General features: G+C 42.7%; 1 protein-coding gene across 2 annotated transcripts in view; it reads right to left on the reverse strand.

Moving 5' to 3' along the window:
- Window positions 1-11,967: 11,967 nt before the first annotated feature.
- SMIM13 (small integral membrane protein 13) overlaps window positions 11,968-23,141 on the reverse strand; it is an 11,381-nt gene continuing 207 nt past the window's right edge. The window contains exons 2-3 of one of the 2 annotated variants that reach the window (XR_774723.1): window positions 14,243-14,532; window positions 11,968-13,325 (exon numbers count right to left, since the gene is read on the reverse strand). Coding sequence is in view for 1 of the 2 variants with exons in the window: in XM_010573220.1 (XP_010571522.1) it covers window positions 14,339-14,532 (194 nt within the window). In the remaining variant the exon portion in view is untranslated. Of the gene's footprint in view, window positions 13,326-13,766; window positions 14,533-23,141 lie in introns of those variants that run through there. The other variant, XM_010573220.1, reaches the window with a different exon arrangement.

Genomic DNA, 23,141 nt, shown 5'->3' on the forward strand with positions numbered 1-23,141 from the left:
CATGAACTAGTCAGCAGCCCGACCTCAGAGGAGAGCCATTCCCAGGGCGTTGCTTTGTGCCTCTGGGGAGCTGCCGAGTTCAGAGCGGGGTGCTCATCCCACAGCTTTCCAGGTCAGTGGCTAGGACCACGTGGGGATGGCCTCCCAGAGCAAAGAACCAACAAGGACAGTTTCAGGTCAAAACGTCAGGGCATGGCTGGGCATGCACGCCGCTGGCTGTTGCAGAGCCCTCCTCTTCAGCCTCACAGGGCAGCAGAAAATCAGGAGTTGGCAGTTCTGTGGCAAGAAGCAAGGGGACAAAAGCTCCTTGCGCCTCCTGACAAACCCATGGCTCTACAGCAATGTGGTCTTGGCTCAGAGTTGCCGTGGATTTCTGAGCAGGAAAAGGTGAAATGCTCCAAGGGAGAGGCAACGCTGAGCAGAACGTGACTTTCCCACCTCTCCTGGGGTTTAATTTGCAATAGTAACCTCCTCCCAGGAGTTTGTGCTTCAGTTCTCTCTTTTCAGCAGACAGTATTGAGCTAGGCTCAACCCAGAACGGATCTGCAGTTTGCTTTCTTCTTTCTGCAACTCTCTGGGTTTAACTTCTGGCCCTGCACCCCTACAAGCAAAGTCCATCAAGTCAACGTTCCTCCCGGGAGTCCACCTTGTTGCTGTTGACCTCTCCATCTCCATGAGTTCTCCGAGTCCCTGCCGAGGGCGAAGCCCAGCACCTGAGAAACCTGCATCCAAGGAGCACTGCTGAAGCTGCAATGGACTCAGCATATGTACCACCTCCCTGGCAGGGGTTTCTTTTTCCCTGCTGAACACTAAGACACGGTATCTTTTTCTGTACAAGCAGCAGCTCGATACGTCAGGCTGACTACAGCAAGAACAGAACGGGGGAGCATGAAGTATCGGGTCTACAGGAGATATATAAAGCTCATCTCATCTGCAACGCGCTGCCTCAGCTTTGCGACACAAGCAGCAGCAGCCACCTCCACCGCACGCAGCGGGCTCCCGGAAGGTTACACATACCGTAAGCCCAAACAAAAATCACGATTCCCTGGTTCCACGCACGCTCACACCCACGAGGTATCAGCTTCTGTCAGCCAAGGGAGGGATGTAAAAATCTTGCTGCTGGGGGGGGAGGGGGTGGTGTGTCCCTGAGATCAGGGGGATTTTTTTTTTTTTTTCCTTCTTCCCTGTAATTTCCCTTAATTACAGGAAAAATGATCAGAGCTCTTTCCTTGATGCAAAGCTGCAGGAAACCAAATTCAAGAGGCCCTTTGCAGCTTCCTACTTAGCTGCCTTTATCTTGCTCAACACTGCACCCAGGGCTACTCAAACCATTGCCAACCAGGAAGGCACAATAACAATGTCCCAGAAGCATCTGCTATTTATATGAAGGCAGACTTGAGCGTGGTTAAACGAAGGTTACAGTGAAGGACAAGCGGAAAAATCTGAAAGAGGAAAGCAGAGAGGAAAGATAAAAAAAGGAAAAAAAAAAGCCTGCTCTGGCTTTAGATTGTCTTGCAGAAAGGAATCAAAGCATATTTTAAAACTGTTTGTGCAGGTAGAAGGCTCCAGGGCATTTCTCCGTGCAGTGATTCAAGTCTGCCATTATTAACAGCTAAGCTCAAAAAGAAAAAAGCTACAAGGGTGAGTGGCCATGAACATGAAAAAGAAAAAATGGACTTTTACTGTTTTTTCACCCTGTGCTTTGTTTTTATGAAGGATGGTAGGAGCAGCCCACCCAAAAGCCTTTTATCTCAGGAGGTGATTTGAGCTGGAAACAGGTACCTGTAATTAACTTGCATTCCAGAACAGAAGTTAAGTTGGCTTTTCTTCATGCCGCATTTCAAAGAGAAATTAATTTTTGATAAATGAGAATGAGCATGTGCATTCTGCAGCGCTCGACCTGCTGTTACTTTCAGACCTCACTGCTCAAGACACAGCTTTTGGTTGTCCGCTGGCAGATTTACTTAAGGAAAGAGCACAGCCCTGCTGGCCACTTACATCACTTCCATGGGAATTGCTACAATGACCAAAAGGATGTTCCTAGAGCAGGGCTGCACTGGGCAGAGACACCTCATTCCCCTGCATACATACTCAGGAGGAGGTGGATGCGGGATCCACCACTTCCATCCTGCAGCAGCAGCAGGTGGAGCTGCCTCTGCACACCGAGAAGTTAAGGTGAAAATCCACACATCCCACCAACGCGGGCAATGCACAAAAGCACCAGCTCCATACGAGGAGTAAAGCTGCTGAAGACAGCAAGATACACAAGTAAGAAAGCCTCTTTCTTGCTCCCTGCTTCCTTCTCCATGGGGATGGTCATGCTTAGAAGTGCCCAATTTGGATTAGCCCATCTCTGCTCCCAGCAAGAGACACCCCAGATGTGATTCATCTTGCCTACCTGAAGACATTTGCATGTGAGATATCATCACAGGCCCCTTTAAACTGGAGACCAAGCCACATGATTAAATCTACTTTAGGAGGAGATAAACCCTCTGCAGGCTCGAATGATTAGGTCTCATCAGGTCTTCAAGGGCAGCTGAGACAAGCAGCTCAGCTGCGAATGACCATATCATAGGCTCCTAAATTTTATGGATGACAATTCCTACCCACAGACCCTACAGCTGCCTCCTGAAAGCTGGTGTGGCCACACGCACAGTTCAAGTCACAACCTGAACACTAGAACACCGCAGAAACTCAGGGACGCCCACCCAGCCTGAAGCTGGTATCAGTACCCTCAAAGCGTTGGTCCGGAGGGTTCAGCAAGTCAGAGCAGTCCCGGAGCCTGAGCCTGCAAATGTCACAACCCACATCCAAGCCGAATCCCCCAGCCCTGCCACCTCCCCCTGCGCTCAGGCAGCCTCCAGGCTTCGGGACCAGACCTGACCCTAAAGTCCTATCGACCAAAACACGCTCTGTGCCGGACGGGGAAATAGCAGGACGGGCAGGTAGCTCGCACCTCTCTGCCTCCACTCTCCCAGCAATTTTCTTGCCATCTCTGGGCTCGTAGCAGCACAGAGTCCAGGTAGTTACGGAGGGCTTGCTTGGGAGCTCACAGCTCCAAGCCTGAAGGCATTCCTGGGTTGGGTTGCTCTTCCTCATACCGGGGCAGAGGAACACAGGGCTCAGGACAGGAAAAGCAGGCAGATGTTCTTAGGGTCACAGAGGTGGTTGTTTAGGTGATGTTTAGCTCCCCTTCAATAAGCAATCCTGCATACAGCCCTGCCTTGCTGGAAGTGTGGTACAGAGTTCCAGGCGCTCATTTCCAGGGAGACTGTGTGCCAGATGTGGAGCTAAGTAGCCACACATCTGGAGCAGGTGTCCTTTGGCACAGGAAGGGCTGAATCGCCAAGGAAGGCTAAAGGAGCTCCATGCAATTGAACAGCATTTGATTTTGAAGTGTGGATTTGAAAATGATTTTCTGACAAAGTGCAGTTGCTTTCTTTTACTAGTTAGAAACATTTTGTGAAAGTTCTTTTTCATTTACTCTGACTGCTTCTCCACTACCAGCACATATGCCTCATCCCATTTTTGTCTGGTTTTTTTTTTTTACTCATATGGGGACAAGGATGACACAACTGCAAACAACATGTACCTTACACAGCAAGTACGTACATCCAGCTGAATGTGTTTTCACTTCTACAGCGTTTGCACATTTTTGTTTTGCTCTTCACAATATTTAGGAACAAACTCTCAAAGAGCTTATTCTCAATGCTTTATCTAATGACACAAGCAAAGCCTTCTGTCAGCAGGGAACTGCCTGTGCAATGAACTTCTGGGGCAGCTGGCAGCGCAGGAACAAACAGCCAGGTATTTAGGCACTGTGCTCATTAGCAGTTAACCAGACAGGGAAGCATCAAGATACCCAGAAGCTGCTCCTGTACCACAAAGTGACAATACTACTGTTGGAGGAAACAAAAGCACCCACTTGGAGGCCAGCACGAGATACCAGACTGTTACCGTGTAATCCAGACTCCTGCAGTTGACTAGTTTTCCAGCAAAGGAATCTACCTCAGGCTGTGCTAGCACAGGGGGAAATCCCCCAATTCATATATTTCATATGGAGCCATTACATGTCATCAGCTACTTATCAGAGGGGCTACAGATAACTTTTTCTGCTTGGAGCCCCATAAAAGGGCAGTAGCACAGGAGCCTGGGGCACCTCTTCCACAGCAAACCAAAATCTTTGGAGCAACCCATCCAACCCACTTCACATGGAATAACTTCAGCAGAAAAGGCCAACCTCTGCTCGCAGGCAAGGCACCAGAGAATAAAATCTCTGTGCCCCGTGAACATTGCTCAGTTTCCCACCCTTTACAAAAACAACCAAGTAGAAAAGTGAAGTGCAGTGTTTTCTACCTGAACACATCCATGGCTTTCCCAGGAGGAAATTGTACAACAAGCAGCCAGAAGAGCACTCCAACAGACTTCCCTTTCCATTCCTCAGCAATGCTGCTTTTCTACAGACACAAAGATAAAGGCACAAGCCTTATGCACAGAAAAGCCACAGCTGTGGCCGCATCACCAGCTGAGATGCATCTATTTTTAAAGCTCATTCCATGCACACCACAGCGAGTCCTCTAGGCCTGATTTGTCTCTAGCCCTTGCACGTTAGGTAAAAACACAAATTTAAAAAAAAATGTGGGGGAAGGGCCTTTCTAAACCCTACCTTTTGCACAAGTAGGAACTAATTAGCTTTTCACAGCTTCTTACACAGATGAAATCAACTACACGGAGGGTGGGACAGTCTGACACCTGCTGAGAGCAGCACCAAGCCCAAAAGTAGAGCCCAGCTCCAATCTCTGCTGGCCCTGCTCAGCGTGCAGAGCGTCCCAGGCCATGGGCACAGGTGGGCAGGAAAGGCTGTGATCTCTTCCCGTGTGCTGCACTGAATGCTGGTTTCTTGCTGGTCATTTGTAGCCATAAACATGACAGCTATTTGTAAAATAAAGCTTTTTTTTTTTCTTTTCATTCTGGATGTTGGAGACTTTTTTAGTTGAGGGGAGGTGCGTGTGCAATATTCCATTGGTTTTGTTCTCCAAGCATCTCTAGCTATCAGCCTGCCAACATTTAAGAAGGTAAGAACTGCCTTGTTGGCTCAGGCCGTGGTGCACATAGCCCCGTATTCTAATAGGGGCAGATGGGTATGTCCAGGGTAAACTCACCAACCTGACTGTCCCTAGTTCTCGCAATCATTGGACCGGGGTTGTTAGGAAATACAGCCCTGCCTCTACCTCTTGTTATCCTGTGAACTTGGGTTTGCCCATGGAAGTCTCCATTAGCCTGTATCTGCAGGTTCCCAAACGTATCTTCATGACATCCCGTGGCAGCGGGGTGCACGCTTTCATCACCTCCTGTATGAAGTGCACTTGTTTATCTCCGTGTGGGACATCCCAAGAAACCTGTTGCTGCAGCCACCGCTGAAGTACTTGGCGTTCCTAGAAAAAAAACACTGCTCCTGTCATGTACCTGTACCTTGAAACAGTGTCCTCAGTCTGTTGTGTCCTCTTCCCAGAGCTGGAAGCACACACGGAACCCCACCAGCCCCACGCTCTCCTCTCAGCACACTTTCTTCCTTTCCCTAGGCCAGGCTCACCCCGCTGTCCCTCACAATTACTTTTGAAGCATCCTCCAGTCCTGGTTAAAGTGTTGATGACGAGCACATCTCACCTAACATGAACTGAGGGGAAGGGTCTTGGAGATGGGAGAAAATCCAGTGTGATTGTTGTAGTCCCTGATGTGATGGATGGATCCTGGCTAGCCAGCCTCGGGGTGGAGTCCAGACAAGAAAAAATTAAAAGTCCTGTCTGTTTTAGGACTTAACGCACATGCAAGAGGCTGGCTTCAGCTGTTCCTCCTGCTGGACACAGGGCAGAGGCTTCTTCCTCCTGCCCAAGCCCCAAAGGCAGGCCAGGTGGCCACAGCTGCAGTGGTCCAGCACACGGGCAAGCAAGTCCTTTCCAGCGGTGGTCCCATGCCCCCAGCAACGCTCCTGCTCCCCACGGAGCTGCCTGCCACCAGGCAGAGCAGCAGTGTAAGAGCCAGTGTCATCCTCAGCCCTGCTAGGTGACTACAGACAGCTCAATTATTAATCCCAACACATTTAGTCTCAGTTTTGAGTTAGACGGCCTCGCCAAGCGCTAGGGACCGTTAACACAAGAGCAGCAGCCCTCCAGACCCAAACAGCAGACGAAGGACTCCTCAGGCACGCACCCACACAGCTGGAATAAGCCTTGTTTACCTGGCAAGCTACGCAGACTGAAACAAGAATTAATTATATTTTTTTTAAATGCCAGCAGCTCTCCAAGTGTATAAATGTTAGATCTGCTAATGGGGACTTGCTGTTACTCTTAGGTAATAAATGAGGGGCTCAATAAAGGGAAAATAGGTTTCTCCAAAGCCTTGTGCAACAAAGTGCTCCCCCCTTCTCCCTTAGCCTGAATACAGAGGTTCATCAGCAGGATAACTCAACGAGGCTCCCACTGTATCTCTTTTTTACTGCTCTCCTCAAGGATTTTGGTGTTTAATGCAAAGAAATTGTGACACAGGCTCTCTGTCCCCAAGTCTAATATTAATATTAGATTATTAAGATTATTAATATTAATATTAGATTTCTAATATTAATAGACTTGCCAGTTAGACCCAGATCATGCAATGGTTATTATATTAACAGTGCACACTATGTTCATTTGAGATGACAGCTTTCTGCCTGACATTTGTATTATTCTCTCAAGGTAGTTCACTAAGATTGAATAAGACAAGTCAAAGAACAAGTTAAATCTTACTTTGAGTAATGTAATCTGTACATAATAGCAACCTAATATTTCTAATATTAATATTAGCCTTGGGAGAAGATTGTAAAGTGAGCTGATCATGAGCCTTTGTTTTACCTGCTCAGTAACCAGCCGCATTTAGACCAGCCCTGGTGGAGTGGCATTTCACCTCACATCTCTGCAGTGAAACTACAAGAAGCGTGAGGACACACAGTTGTGAATTGGTTTTGAAGAGATCTGGACAGCAGGCAGCTTGCCCTTGTGATTAGACGGGAAAAAAACCCAACCCATTTCTTAAGCTGCTGTTCACCTCGTTACAGTATGTTTGTAACCCTGAGACCTGAAGAGGTGCTGCGGTGTGTTTGTTTTTTTTTTTTTTTTTCCTAAGCATGGGGAGAGGGAAAAAAAGCAGATCCCTGTTGGCACTTTTGAGACCTCCCTTCTTGGGGCAGATAATTTTTAAGGTCACTTTCCTTTACAAAGCAAAATCCAATGTTCCTCCTGTGCCGCAGAGCAACGTGCAAGTCCCCCTTAGGCACAGGACTCCATGTGTCGCACCGCTTTTTTGGCATGAAGCATACGGCCAAACAAGAACCAGGCTCAGCCCCTGCAAGGAGCTGCCCTTGTACTTCCCAATCCCACTAAACACCAGCAGAATTACTAAAAAGAGCGACAGCAAACGCAAAGGAGCTCAACGGCGTTGGCCCTGATGGACTCCACGTTTCTCCTGGGAGGTGGACCTCTACCGCAAAGCTTGAAGGCCCGTGCCATCTAGTGGTGAAAAGCCAGCCCCAAAGCTCCCTTCTACCCGACTTGGGTACTAAAAACCTCCGGGGTTTCAGACTGGATCTGCACTGCGAGCAACTCACCTGTTGAAGCAGCCAGTCCAGGGATAAGCACTTTCCCCTACCCATGCCGTCACTCCAGGATTCAGGAGAAACACGAGGACATCCTGGAAGCGGGGACAAGGGAAAACAAAATCAAGTCTGCCCTCAGTATCTGAATCCTTTGTAAAGTGTAAAAAGGGCTGCAATAAGCGTCATTGCTAGTGCTTAAATGCCGCGCTTGTTAAATGAACCTTGGGATTTTGGAAAATAAAGAGGCTAACACAGAAAGTCAGTAGACGACCTGCACATCAGAGCCACAAAGTGAAATTCCCAGCTCCCTGCCTTCCGCCTTGGTGCACCCCCTTCGCTGGGCTGGAGGAAGGATGAGCGTTCTCCCCCGTGGCCGGAGCACCGGTGCCGGTTGTTTGCAAACCTGCCACCACCCCGCTGGCACGGGACAGAGGTCCATCGGACCAGTTCTGCTCCTGGAAGGACAAAGGTCAGGTTGTGCCAGGATCAGAAGTCACAGCGGATGCGGTGCCGTCCAGCCACAAACCCAAGTGGGCTTGTGGGGTTGATCAGTGTTGGAGAACGCAGTCGATGCTGCAGACCTGGTGAGCCTGAGCTAACCGCGTCGTGTCTTAGCCGCCTGTTCGTGCCATGCGGGCACCAGCACCCCACACCAAGCTCAGCCCTCTCGCAGCCGCCCAGATCCGCAGGCAGTGTCTCCTGTTTCTTCTCAGATGGTTCTCAAAGCAGGGTCTTACAGAACTTGAGGGTAGCAACTCTTCACATTCTTAAAAGCTGAAACCACTCATGTTGGAAACAACTGGTGCATGAGAGATGTATTTTGACGCATTCTACTGTGGCAAGGATGTTGCCTGACATTTTTAAACAGGGAAAAGGCTAACAGCTGATCAGCTGGCACTGAAGGGCTGAAACACAGGAACTGCAATTAACTCAAAATAAGCAAGAGATTCTCAGAAAGACAGAAGGCTCCTGATTAGGTTCTCAAAGGAGCAGGGCACTGCACTAGGAAGTTCAAGACTGACTGTAATAAAAATTCAGTGTTAATGTAGCTCTAGTAGTTTAATATAGCACACAGTAGCAGCAAAACTTGCTTCAAGCCAGAGCTAGTGTTATTTGTGAACAGACATATTTGCTGATAGGACACTTTCAACTCCCCATACAAGATGTTAAAATAGTCTAGCACAGAGGAGAGGAAATTGATATGACATGCAGCAAACTATCCTCCTCTGCAGTTCTGAGGAGGACACAGGTTACACATAGCTTCTCCTTTCGAAGCTCTGCAGTCATCCGCATAGGAGGCTGGAAGTTTTAACAGGGTGAAGTCAGCCGTGTGAATTGTACAGCACACACAAGCCCAGGCGCGAGGGATTCACAGGTAAGTACCTCTCTGGCCACAGCTCCCCGATACCGGATCCCTTCTTCCTACCCTTCTGAGTTCAGGTACACTGCCAGCATTCAGGATGAGTCCTGTGGGAGTACGCACAAAGCACACTAGCAGAGGGAGGTACAGCACAAACAGCATGTGTACAATACTTTGACAACGACCCCAGAGTGACCATATTATGGCCCCATCCCATCCTCGCCTAGATATTAGGGTCTCTTTGCTACCAAAGTTGAAGGAACATTTGTATTATCCATTTCCCATTGTGGAAGCTGAAAGGCCCTGTGAATAGGAATGCAGGAAAATAAAGCCCAAGGTGTATTTCATCTGTGTCCCCATTTGTAAAACCAGGACATAAGTCTTGGTTTGAGTTCTATTGATGAGGTCTCCTGCCTTTAAGAGACTTCTCCCCCAGATTTCCACAGCTGTACCTCCTCCAAGGGTGACTACAGCCCAAGAGCTCTCAGACATTAGCACCGGTTAATTCTTCTGTTCGCTCCATGATGCTGCTCTGTCCACCCACAGGTTCATCTTGCCATTCCTTTTGCCTGAAGCCAAGTCCAACATTGCTATGTGTCAACATAAGCCCTTGACCAGATGCAAACCCTTCTCAAAGGCAGTCTACAAAGCAGGGTGGAAGAGCCTCCATTCCATCCAGCTGTCAGAGATAACATTTTATTGATTACAAACACCCACAGGGATAACAGAGATGCTCAAAAGATACAAGCTTCTGCTCTACATGAAGATTACAGCTAAGGTATCAAAAGTTTATATAAAACCCAGCATAATCACACTGCCAACTTCCAGTCTAATCCCACGTAAAAAAAAATAATCTTCATATAAGTATTACCCAAGCAAGATGAAACACTGCTTGTATTTTACAAAGACTGTGTATTTTAATTGTGTAGGATCAAGGCCACAGGAGACCCCTGACAGCACATGAGTGCCTGTGGGGAAGGTGCAGTATCAGTTAAAACAGCCCTTGGTGTAACTTTGGGCAGAGCAGAGTTGTACAACAGCACCTTTATCCATTCCAGGGGAACAGACCATGAAGCATTTCCTTGGGATCAGTACCAAAGCAGAAAAGCAAGCGTGTGTTTTACAAGCATCTGACACCAATAGCCCATCACCGAGCATTCCCACTTACATTAGCCCCCCAAATACACCCCCCCACACACAACTCAAACTTTTTGAGGTCAAAAGACCCAAGTGCTCAACTTACATAATGCCACAGCATTTTACTGTACTCCATTAGTAGCCAATTTTTACGAGTGAGAAGAGTAGGACAATAGCAAAACAGCTCATTCTCTCAAGATTAAAGAGATCTTATCTGGTGGGTTTGTTTGGTTTGTTTGTTTGTTTTTTTAAATCTTCTTTTAATCTCTTATTATTCAATAAAAGAACTCAGGATTCAATTTATGCATTTTACTTAACAGAAGCAATCAGGGATGAAGCATGTTCTCATTTCCTCCTCCTGTACATCTTCATTTCCAGAAGACGAAGAACTTCCCACTTTACCAACATACTTACAGAAAAACTAAGAAGTCTATAACCAATCTTAAGAAGTATCAAGAACAAAGGAGGGAGGAGGTGGTTTTATTTTTGAGTTTGTTGTCTGTTTGGGGTTTTTTTAATTGCCAAGATGAAATGCCAACTTTCAAGGATAAGGCAGAAAAACCACCTTTAGTAACATTGCTCTGAAAGATACATACCAATGTGTACTTGAAAATGAAGTCATCTGTAGATATTACACCCGCTAGAATATGACTTTTGACAGGTCATCTTTTGTAGTGTTGCACACTCAAACAAGAAGTCTCATTCTACAGGCAAAATCCCATTCAGAAAAAGTCAGAAAACCACTCGGGTCAAATATTCATATCAAGTCTGGTTACTTTATTTTTCCATCTGTGCAGTCAGTCAAAAGAACAGTTAACGATGAAAACAGACAACCACAGAAGCTTTAGGTACAGTATTGTAACACTGAAGAAGCAAATGACCACACTGAACACATTCTTTATGCTGGTCATTTCCAAACAAAACAGAAGTCCATACACAGGCCTAGTTCAGTGTAAAACCTGATATTAAGCAGCAAGTTGCTCACAAATCGCAGCACAGTATATGGCATTTACTGCAAATAGCTACAGAAACAGTGCTTAGTGGATGAACTGCATAGAATTAGCCTCATGGGCAAAATTAAATCACCACGATAACAACCTTAGTGGCTCCCTAAGAGGTCTGAGTTATGCAATTCAGCATGAACAAAATTGTTTACACCACTCAAATTTTAGCAATAGCTTTTGTATTTTTTCCACCAGTCTACACTGTGTTTGTTCCAGCCCTCATTGCAGTTAACTGTTTTCAATTAACTGTCACATACAACATAGGTAATTACTGCTTATTCAAAGTTACACAGCCCCTGCAACGAAGGTGATATGACTATATTTAAAGTAAGAACCCAAAATACATTCAAGAGAATGGCTGCAACAATAAGGCAATAAACAGTTTTAAAAATAGATCCTATTAAACAAGACCAGCTGTGGAACCCGTTGCCTTCATAAGGTTTCAGACTTGAATGGGTCAATTCAAAGTTAAGTGCTTACCCACCAGTAACATTTCAGAAGTACATTGGTAAAAATATTCAAAGACATGAGTATATTGGACTGCCAGCAATCACAACCCAGGTCTTATCACAAGTACGCTTTCACACATACAGCTTCGCTTTTACAGGTTTGCATGAAGAGCCCTGTACAAAGATTTTATTACAGACACCTTCAGGAAAAATTATGCATTGACAGAAGACATCAGCATTCCAAAACTCTTCTGAACCACATCATATAAACCTTTGACCTGCTACTAATAAGGTCATTAAAGTTATACACTAGGCAGACAGCCTTATTGGCAGCTATGTCACAGCAACATTAAAAAACCAGCATCAGCTGTTTAAAAAAAGAGACTGAAAATTACTTTGGGGAGTGAAATGTACACCTACATACAGCAAGGAAGGGAGAAGGAAGTTGTTTGGCTAGAGCAGATGAGCTACCCAGAGGTTCCACGTCCATCTTATTGCATATTTGATCAGTGTCAGCACTCAAACCCACATGGGTTTTTCCTTCATTATCTTGCTCCAGAGTCTTGATTCTTGCACCTTTAGAACTATGCTGACTAGCTATGTATATTGCTGTAACTTCACATTTCTTCACAGCTACTAGAAGCAGAGACTGAGTTAACAGTTACTTAGTAACAGGGATACTACAAGCATCAGCCTTTTGACATCTTCTGTGTGCTAAAGTCTAGGTAAAAGTGGAGTGCAGCGAGTGTCAGTATCCTATGTCAGTACAAAAAAAAATTTATTTGTAAGCCTATATTAGCAAAGCTCAAGAAAAAGATGCTAAAGGTGTTTAAGGAAAATGTACCAGTACTTGGTTAGCACTGCTAAACTGAAAGTCTCATCATGTGAAGAGACACACAGACACAATATTTTGTGATACTAAGTTGTGCAAGGCAAACAACTGAAAGCAGCAGGGAATAGAATCTGATTGCTTTTGCTCAGTTTGAATAAATGGAATTTTACTAATTAAAAAAACCAAACCATTATTAGACATTCCCTTGCCAGCAGACAGGCTAGAGGAAGGAGACTATCAGTATTTCTACGTGTGTTTAAAGGATATGTGCATAGCACTGCCTAATCATGCTTGAAGATGTAACCCTGTAATACAAAGCATGCTTATACATACATGCTAGTAAACAAAACAAAGACTTTTAGACTCCAAAGGAAGGTCAGGTCTGATCTTATACATTTTAATACTGAAACTTCCAAATCATTTTAGGAAGTGAACACTCTCATTAGCTTTTGAACAGTATTCACAGGTGACAAATTAAAACAAAGGCGCTAAAAGAGTGCTCTCTTCCCAGACGCAAGACTACTCGATGAGAAAGCTAAATGTTGCTGCTTTTAGCCATATAATTGAACCAAACCACAAGTTTGGAAGTCATAGGTTTAAACTTCTTAACAGCTGAAAGTAGAAGACCAATTTTGTAGTCCTGTTTAACTTTTTATACAGGGAACAATGATCCAAACACCACCACATATCCAAGGTTTGAGAGAAAACTGAAGCTGTTCGTGACAAGACCTGTTGGTAGCTCTCTCTCATACACACATCAGAGGTGGTACACACACGTTCCTCCTCTTTCCAAAGATCTCAAGCATCGATCTTCAGAGTTGCTAGGTAAACAGAAGTGGAGCTCTTCATTCTGACGTGCAATGTCAAAACAGCTGTATAACTCATTCTCAAAGAAAACAGGAGCAACCGCTTATTACTGGTAAAAATCAGTAAGTCCTCCAGCAAACACGAGGTACCAAATTGATTACTGTAACACTATCAAAGTGTTACAGTGACATCTACCAAATTGGTCAGAATGCCTTAACTGGTTCCAAGAAAGAAGTTATGTCAGGTACCATATAACTGATGTAAAGGTGTACAAAGCGGACTAGAGATGTGCTTAGTATCCAAAAACCAAGGATGACACTTCAGAATACTAAACAGTGAGTACATAACCTAGGCACCTTGCCCTCTCCAACACAAGTTGGACTTAGAGTAAAAGGTTCAGGAAAACCATACAGAAACCTAGCAGGACAGTTTAACCTATAACCCTCCTTACGCCAAACGCAAGAACACAGGTCTTACCATCCAATTCCTTTTTTTGCCCCCTTTTTTTAAAAAAAGGAGATAATATAAACCTGCAAATCATGTACATCTAATATTGATTTTTCATATTTCACTTATACTTTTTATATATATAAGAACATAACTAAAATCTCACTTTAGAATACTTTCTAAAGCAGGATATTCTTTCAACCATTTTTCAAGTTCACGTGCATTCTCAAGGTTGAAGAAAAAAATAGATATTCATATATAGCTAAGGAAATAAAACTCAATTTCACTATATGTAGTTACAGTGCTGAAAAGAAAAAATAATTTAGAAACCATTTCAAGTCTGAAATGTTTACTATGCTCAGACTAATGCAAAGGCTAAGCCTGTGGTCCAGGACCTGTTTTCAATCTGTGTGCAGAGATAAGAGCTACAGCAGCTCAACATTTTTCTGATGGAGATTTCTCTCCACCCCTCCTTTCTTCCAGTATTCTATGACTAGCTGCTGAAGCCCTCCCTGAACCTCTATCAAAGTAGCATACATTGGTAGTTCAGAAGTAAAGGTCCACAGGTATTAATATTACCTCTTAAGTCAGTTTTTCAGTAAGATCAAACCACTGAACGACACAGTGCAGAGGTGCTTAACCATTCATAGTTAGTGAGAAGTTCAACGGAGTACTTTAAGTTGTCTCTTCTGCAGCTGCCCTTCGCTGTCGAGCGGATTTCTGTCTACCTCTCTGAGGTGAGGGTGGAGTCTCCTGTTCAGCTTCAGTCTCTGAAGGCTCATTGTCTCCCTGTTGGGACCCAGTATCACCTATCAATTCTCTCAGGAATTTGAATTTAGACAAAAACAATTGCCAGACCACGTACCAGCCTGCAGGAGAAAGAAGAAAGGTACTGCTTAGTTACTTCATTCAAATTGATAGTCAGCTCTCAGGCAAAGACAACAGAAAAGTAAGAACAGATTTTAACAACTCCCATCCTCTAACTGCCAACTCTCAACCCCAACACCCCTCCATAGCACACCCACTCCATTCTACAGTCCTGTAAATACCAATTCAACTTGATAAAGTTTGTCTTCATCCAGAAGCAAACATTTAAGCTACAGGCAAGGACCTACACATTCTGAATTGTACTGCCATAGCAAGCAGTAAGTGGGTGATCACCGTTGCACAGATAAAGGTCTTAGCTGTCAGGAGAAAACAAATTTCTGTGGTTATACCAAAACAAGGACTCAGGATTCATTACACAGGCCCTGTAAAAAGGTAGCACTAGAGTTTCTACCCTCACTCAGCAAACACACCATTCTGAAAATCACATTTTAAAACCTGCATTACATAATCACTATTAAGCACACTTGTGGAGGTCTTAAAATTAATACCATGTTTTATAATAAATCCTATTTTGAAATGCACAAGCACTAAAAGACCAACCACATCCCCCAAATTCAAAGTGTTTCCTCACCATGCCCAAATCCCATTAAAGTAAAATTAATATTCTCTGGTAAATTTATGTTCTGCTCCACTGCTAAAATGCTCTGGGTCCAAAAACTATGCAAGTAATGAGTTGAGATGGTCACACTTCTAGAATCTCTCTTGAAAAATATTTAAGATCCAGCTTCTCCTCTCTCTCGTATAAGGGTTTCTATAACAGGTAGCCAAGAAACTTAAAGCAGGTACAAATATATGTAAACATAACCCCAAATCTCCCTTTTAAAAGGCATCCCTTATCTAAGCATTTAGGTCAAGAAAGACCAGAGTTTTACCCAGCTGAAAACTAGTGATATCACTTTCCCTCTAGCTAACCAGTCAAATTTCATCATCCGTAGAACAGGAACGTAACATCTGTGAAATACACAGTGAAGTAGCATAAAATTTAAACAGCTATTTGAAAACATATGCTATATAAGAATCATTTGCAACACCAAAAACCATCTGTCTGGCACAGACCTATAAATTAATACTCCCATTCTCTGTTCAGAAGGTCTTGCTAGCTTTCAAGCCTATACTGCTGACCTACGCAAATATTAAGAGCCCTATTTTACAGAGCTAGGGAAACCCATCCTCCCAATTACACAGCTGTCAGCAGAAACAAACTTCTGAGTGTGGACAACAGGGGCATATTAGGGAAGGGGAAGAAAGACTAGTAAGTGGCACTTATGTAACCACAGCACGACTGTGTTTCTTCCTCTTCTGTAAGCAGAGTCATACCAATACGAGCAGGCCATTACTTAAGACACAACAACATCCCACCCTTCCTCTCCCTCCTGGAATACTTTTCACATCCTGCAGACTTTTAATTTCCATTAACTTCTCTGCTGCTGAGGAGAGTTGGAGGAAAGCTTTTATATGACAACCTTTTATGATCTAAATTAATTCCTAAAGCCTACACCTAGTATTTCCTTTTCCATTAATACCTAAACCTTTAAATGACTTGTGATTAAATTGAATTTGATGTCCCACAAATGCACTAAATCCCCACACACCTAGAAAAAACCTCAATGGCAGATGTCTCGTTTTGGCATCTTTTTTCTTTCAGATCTGGAAGTAAAAATTGAAATAGCAGCTTTCTGAAAGTTTTTCTATTGAGGGATATTTCAGGTCTCTGGGACCTTCAATGCTTTGTGCATTCTGAAGACCAGAAGACAATCCATTCTTCTCATGGGTCTAAGCACCATTAGAAGTAATCAAATTTCCAGAAGCCATGCTAATGGCTAGTCCACGTGGGAAAAAATGCATAAAATATTCCAAGTGAATATAGGACACTTGCAAGAAAGTGAGACCTAAGCAAAATATTACAAGTCATTCAAAAATGTGTTCAACTCCCCAATTTGTTGACAGAAACAAAATTTGAGACACTAGACTTAGAAGTACATGAAAAGCATGTGGTACCTTCTAAAAGCATGTGTGGGGGGAGAAACTCTCAGCCACAAATTGTTTGGTTGGTTTTTTTTTAATTATTTGTTTGGTTGTTTAAAGTCCTACCTAAAACACCTGCAAAGTGAATTACCGCAAAACAGACACATGACTTCCAGAGAGTACCATGAACGGGGAGGGGGAAGGAAGACCCAAAAATATTCAGGGTCTTCCCAAAAGAGTTATAGGGCACTTTACAGCATGACTTGAGTATATTTGGTATAAATAACCCATTAAGGGAGGTATTTTAAGTTATGCTAGATAAAGCAGACCACATTCTTCCTCTGTCACTACAAACAGGCCATTTGACATGCAGAATTACTGGGGGATGGAGAGGGAGAAATACTAAAGAACGTTCACAGTTCATTCTTGGACAGTCTCAAGAAAAGCAGCATTAACTTTTTTCCATGTTTTGTTTGAGTTAGAGCACCATGGTCTGAGTATCCAAAATACCAAGTACCATAAATAGACTTTAGAGCTCTCCAGCTCTGGACTACAAACAAGACAGTGTAAATAATCAGCCAACAAGACTGGTTATAGCCAACAAACAACCAGACCAGTGATAATAGCCAGGTGAAATGAACTACGATGCAGTGGATTGAAAAGAAAATTAGAACAGGCTTAGCCAATAATAGTGGGAGGAAAACCAGGCTTGAAAACTAGAGTTTCAAAACCTCAGATGTCCCAGCCTGTACCAAAGAGATTTAGGTGTAAGGTAATCAAGTAGAAAGATTTCTTTCTTTCACTTGCTCTAGTTACAGTGCCAGCTTGGATGGAAGGTTAAAAAATAAAAATCCCTGAAACAAACACACTTGTCTGAATCAAGTTAAGACTGCCTGTTCAGCTGAGACTCCCTGTCACCTCATGATTACTAAACAAGTAAAAATTCCCTTGGAAATAACCAGACTACTAAAGAACAAGTTATTCTGGGTAAGAGAAACTCTCTCCAAAACCAATATCAACTAAATACGCCATTAAACAAAACCATACACACAAAGCCTGGAGGCAAATTCACAGTACTAAGTTACTTCTGAATCAGAAGACAATGCATTTTCTATTTATTTCTCAGCCTCTTAAGAACACTGCAAAGTGGTAACACCCAACATCATGCCATGCTGAAGAACTGTAAGTTATGTAATACTGTATTTTTAAAAAGAAAATAATTGTAAGGTAATTTAAAATACACAAAAAAGGAAAATGGGCATTTCCGTGCATTCTTGTCTTTATGTAGCTCCGTTTAGCTTCACAGCTCTTTTGCTGTAGAGCTCTCCCTGGTCAGGTAACTGACACCACCAGTTTGTATCTCACATGCCTCCACTTTGTTCAGGTAAGCTGCTCTCAGAGAAGTCCTACTGATTTAACTTCACCACACACAACATATTTGATTTGAATCAGTCTTCCAGTGCTTGCTTTATTTTCTTCAGCCATTTGATTTACCTTTTCCTCATCCTTAGCTTGACTGAACCTGTGGAAGTCAAACAGCATACCCACAATGCATCTGCAGCAAACAAGCAGCAACAACATGCAGACTATAATACTTCTACATTAATTGGTGAAAGAAGTTGCCTATCAAAGGAGTAAGCCAGATCCAACAGTACATCATCACAATGCAAAGCGGGGGCTGCAGCTCTTGGTGTAGCAGATACCTGAATCCAGAGAAAGTCAGGAAATCTTGTCTACCACAAACAGACAGTATTTTGCATTTAGGCAAAATAGCAGCTCTCGGTACTGCAGAGTTTAGTATTCACTAAAAGCTGGGAGCCAGTGTCTCACTTAAAATGCCACAGTCAGGTGCCATCCAGAAATGTTTAAGCCACATTTGGCATTGTGCTATCAGTACGTCAACCCTTCTTATAAATCATGATGCAATGTGTTTGTGAAGATGGGACCATGCGTCAAAGCCTCTTTTACTGACTCATACATAGATGTATGTAACATCTGTGCTGTATCAGGATGTTAAACAGATTTTATGATTTGACTATTCTTCATTAAAGCTACCTTTACTGTTACTTCCCACACCTACTCTTAGTTCTTTGTAAAGGGGAAAGAAACAAAGCAATCTGACTACAATGTTACTCCTCCTCAAAAGGTGAGGGGTACAAGTCTCAGGATCATGTATTTCATTCACCTTATACTGGCCTGTACGCAAAAGCTAACGGAGGGTTTTCTTTATTGGAGCATATTTTCCTCTTCCATTTGAAACAGGGAGAGCCATCAAAACAAAAAAATCCAGGGCTATTATGGAGTGCTGGGGTAAAGCAATCTGATTTTTGTTACGTGAAATACAAATAAAACCAAGAAAGGAAGGAAGGTGATGCAGTAACAACACAAGACAGAGTCTGAAGATCTGGCTTCTACTTCTGACCCTGCTATGGGCTTCCTGTGCAGTCTTGCAAGATAGTTCTACCTCTGTGTCCCTACTGATTTGAAAATAGAATGCTATTACTCCAGCACATGAAGACTAATTTAGAACTGGGGTATCACCAAGGTGAATGTTGCCTGTATTCAAATGCTGAAATGTCCATCACAGAAAATCTTAAGCAGCTATAGCTGAAAAAAAGGAGCACAGAGCTCTAGATGCTACCATGAGATTTGGGAGAACAGGGTTCTACTCTGAGCTCTGCATCAGATGTCTTCTGTGACCATAGACAAGTCACTTTAATACTGCACCATTTTTAAGATGTAGATAATATACTGCCCTAGTGCACAGCTTTGCTATGGAGAAGATCAGACTGAAGGAAGCATACACTACTCTGATATTGGAATAACAGAAGACATCAGGTGACACGGTGCTTGGTTCTGCACAGCTCCTTAAACCTGGTCCCGTTTAAAACAACACTCTACCACATGCTGCTTGCTGACTGATCACAAGGAAACTTGCTCTCTTTCGACCTCCTATTTGTAACAGTTTCAAAACTCAGCTTCAAATTAAAGGGTATTTTCTCTTTATTGCTGGTCTAATCAAGCATGGCTTTTCTCATCTTTTGAAGTATTTTACAATATTCACTCATTTAAGATAGTTACAAAACTGTTTAAACAAAGCATTAAAGAAAAGTTATTCAGGTAGAGTTTAGGGCTCAAACGTTCTCCTATCTGCAACTAAATTCAGACTTGTGAAGGAAACCACACATTTGTTTCGGCACTTTGAGTTACATGATTTTTGTTTTAAGGTCATGTCTCTCAAACCACATCTCATTAGCCTCTCTTGCCAAATGAGATGAATGCTTCCATCTGTTCCACTGAAGGCACTTGGGCAATTTCACATGGCTCCATGCATTTCTACATGGGGAAAATAAAACAAATACACAGAGATAAGCAGTACCAGAGTTCACCTTGGGTGGTACTTTATCTTATCCTATATCCTTGACTATGCATGAGTTCCTACCATCTGCAGAGGAACATGGAAGCAGCAGTGAGACCAGCAGAGAGAAACCAGAGAAAGGAAATCAGAAAAGGTGAGAATAAAAAAAAAAAAAAGTGGAAGAAAGTTACCTTAATCCCACTTTTAAAGGGTCAACTGAAAAATTGCTATGTTTACAGTCCCTCAATGGTTTCTATGTCAGATGTGATCAGTTTACAAACAGAGATGTTGCTAGCTGCAAGACTTCCGTGCTTCCTAACAAATTCAGATCAACATTGAAAGTACCAGTTGCAAGCATCCAGAAATGTTTAAAAGAAAAAGAAATCAGGTCATTTATTCAAAGTACTTTTATAGACATAGATGCCTAATTCAGGCATAAACATTTGCTTTTCACATGTCTGAAGAACTGGTCCAAATAACTTCTGATAGTTTGTGCTTTGAATTTTGTCTTTTCACTTTAGAAAAATGATAAAATTAATCCCCCCCCCCCCCTTATTTGATAGCACTTATCACATCATATTTGTGATAAGCAGCAGAAATCCATATGATCCTAGGATGTCTCCTGGATATTTAAGTATTGTTCTCTGCAAGCATTCACACCACGAGTCTTTATAAGCCACTCAAAATCCAAGTTACAGCTGTTTAGGCTCTTGACCCTTTAAGTCCTTTTCATAAGGCTGTTTCAATACCTCTCATCAGATGGCTGTAAAATATTCTTATCATCAGATCAAGCTTACTCAAGATTACATCCAGCCATTCTTGTGTCAGATTTGTCCATTAATTTGTATGTCTCACTGGCTGGCATTTACTCATATCCTGTCATACATAGCACTCAGTGTCCCTGGGAGTCCAACAGGCTGTAAAGAATAGAGACCTGTAGCTAATACGGTGAGTAAGAAACTGCCCATCACTGGCACAGATCAGCAATTAAATTGGAAGTAGCCTGTACTCAGTTTTTCTAGTAGTGGTCTTGACATTGTTTTCCTTGAATATTTTCCATTAATAATCATGGCACGAGAACTAGAAGTGTACCAATATTAATCAATAAATGCTGTATGATGGAAAAAAAAATCATTACCAATACTGTAAATCATTATCAAATCCTACTGAGTCACTTCTAACATGGTAACAGTTCAAGTCACCCCCAAAAAAACAATGAACGTGTCAGCTTCCTGTGTTCGGTACTTTGTAAATCTAGGTGACTTTTAGCAATCATTTTATAAGCTCTGATACTGTTGAAAGTAAAATACAATGAAGGAGTCAAAGGAAAGTATTTGCTGAATGCAAGTCGAATGTGTAATACAGAACTCCAAACTGCCAAGTAGTTATAAGCCACTTAAAAATAAAGCCATTTATTAATTACTTTTGCTCTCTTTAAGCAAGAAAGCACTAGAGAGGTGTTTAAGTTAGCAGGCAAAGTTAAAGAGATCCTTAGCATTTCAATTCCATTTGTCACATACTGACAAAAGCAGAAAGGCCTGGAGAAAATGATACTCGTTTCCAATTTTGAACGGCATGTTGTCAAATCATTTTAATCTTTCAGGAAGAGAATAAGCAAAGATCTCATATGCATACTCTGAAAACATAAAGACCCTAGCAAGTACCACGTTTCATCTTCTAAAAGATTAAAAGTGGCCAGACAACACTTAATGAGCATATAGAAACTTGAATAAATATCCACTTAGGTCACAATTTAGTAGTCTGTAACAACGGACAGTACAGGACATGCAGGAAGAGATCACAAGCCCAGGGAAAGCATACAAGGTGCACCCTCATATAACCTTACAGTCCTAGTTACCTGCATTGCAGAAGTCTCCTTACCCGAGTATTAGTACTCTGGCTTAAAGATGCTGACCTTTCTTCCATGAGCTTAAAAGTTTCAGCACCCAAGATATTCTTTGTTAATGAGCTTGCCATTTATTTCTCCATTGTGTAAAAAAAAATTTTTTTGTTTTGAGCCTGTTGCTTGATCATTTAACTTTATGCACTCCAGTTCCTCTGTAATGATGCAATTTCACAACCATTCCCAGTTCATCTTTTTCATTCTACTCAGTTTTATAACCATCACCCTTCCTCCAGTCATCTATTTTCCAGGCTAGACAGATCTAACCTGTTTAGAGTTTTTTCATGCAAAAATCATTACATAGCTCTCACCATCCTATTTTTTTAAAAAGAAACTAGGATTTTTTATTTTTTTTTTAAATAAGGTAATACACTTTAACAAGAAAATACACTGAGACACAAGGATGTGGTAGATTCCTGTAGCAATATAATGACATTTTCTATTTTATTTTAAACTTCTAATGTTTGATTTGCCTATGTGCTTGCTACAAAGCATTAAACAGATATTTTGAAGAAATGCTTGCAATTACTTCAGCTAATCCTTTCTTTGGGATACTAACAGCTCAGTTTGAAGCCATTATATTTCCCCACATAAATTATGCATGAATACATTTCACACTTTATGTGCATTACTCCATACATGTTAATACTGGATTTCACCTCCCATTTTACCATCCAGTCCCTTCATACTGCAAAATCTTTTCACAATGCTTTGCCATTTTGACCACAATTAACAATTTTTTTAAGTATTAAACGCCAGCTGACTTTTCATTTCGCTCCCTTGGTTTTCAGAAATCACTCATAAATCCACCTGGCATTTGCTTTTTATCTCACAAGCCTTTCACCACAGGCTATGGCGTAGTTTGAGTTTGGTGGTGCTGGTTTTTTTGAGGTAGTTTTTTTTTTAGAGCTCCAATTTCAGGATATCGATCACAACACTGACACGTACTACACTGCTGATTCCTTCCAAGAACTCCAACAGACCTGCAAGTCGTGTCCCCCATTAAAATAACCCTTCCCTCTGCATCAAAAAAAAGCAAGTCTTGGATGCACCACACAAGAAAAAAAGCCTCCTAAGAGCTGCCCTCAATCTATTCTAGCAAACAGATGTCAAAAGTTGAAGGGTACCAGCAGGAAGTCTACTTCTTCCATTCGCTGGCATTGCAGCCCCATGTACAAGCTGCACTGAGTGACTGCTCAGTAGTCCGCTCACTACAAAAGCTGTCAGCTTCAGATTAGTCACCGAATTAAGCTCTGGAAGCATTTCAAGGCTCGAAAACATTCGGAAACAAAGAGAAGAGGGCGCTGTGAACCACACATCCTCCCCCGCCCCCCGCGGCACGGTGCCCTTCCACTTCCTTCGGT

The sequence above is a fragment of the Haliaeetus leucocephalus genome, unplaced genomic scaffold (genome assembly GCF_000737465.1).
Source record: "Haliaeetus leucocephalus isolate CR32 unplaced genomic scaffold, Haliaeetus_leucocephalus-4.0 Scaffold373, whole genome shotgun sequence".
In the NCBI taxonomy this organism is placed as follows: Eukaryota; Metazoa; Chordata; class Aves; order Accipitriformes; family Accipitridae; genus Haliaeetus; species Haliaeetus leucocephalus.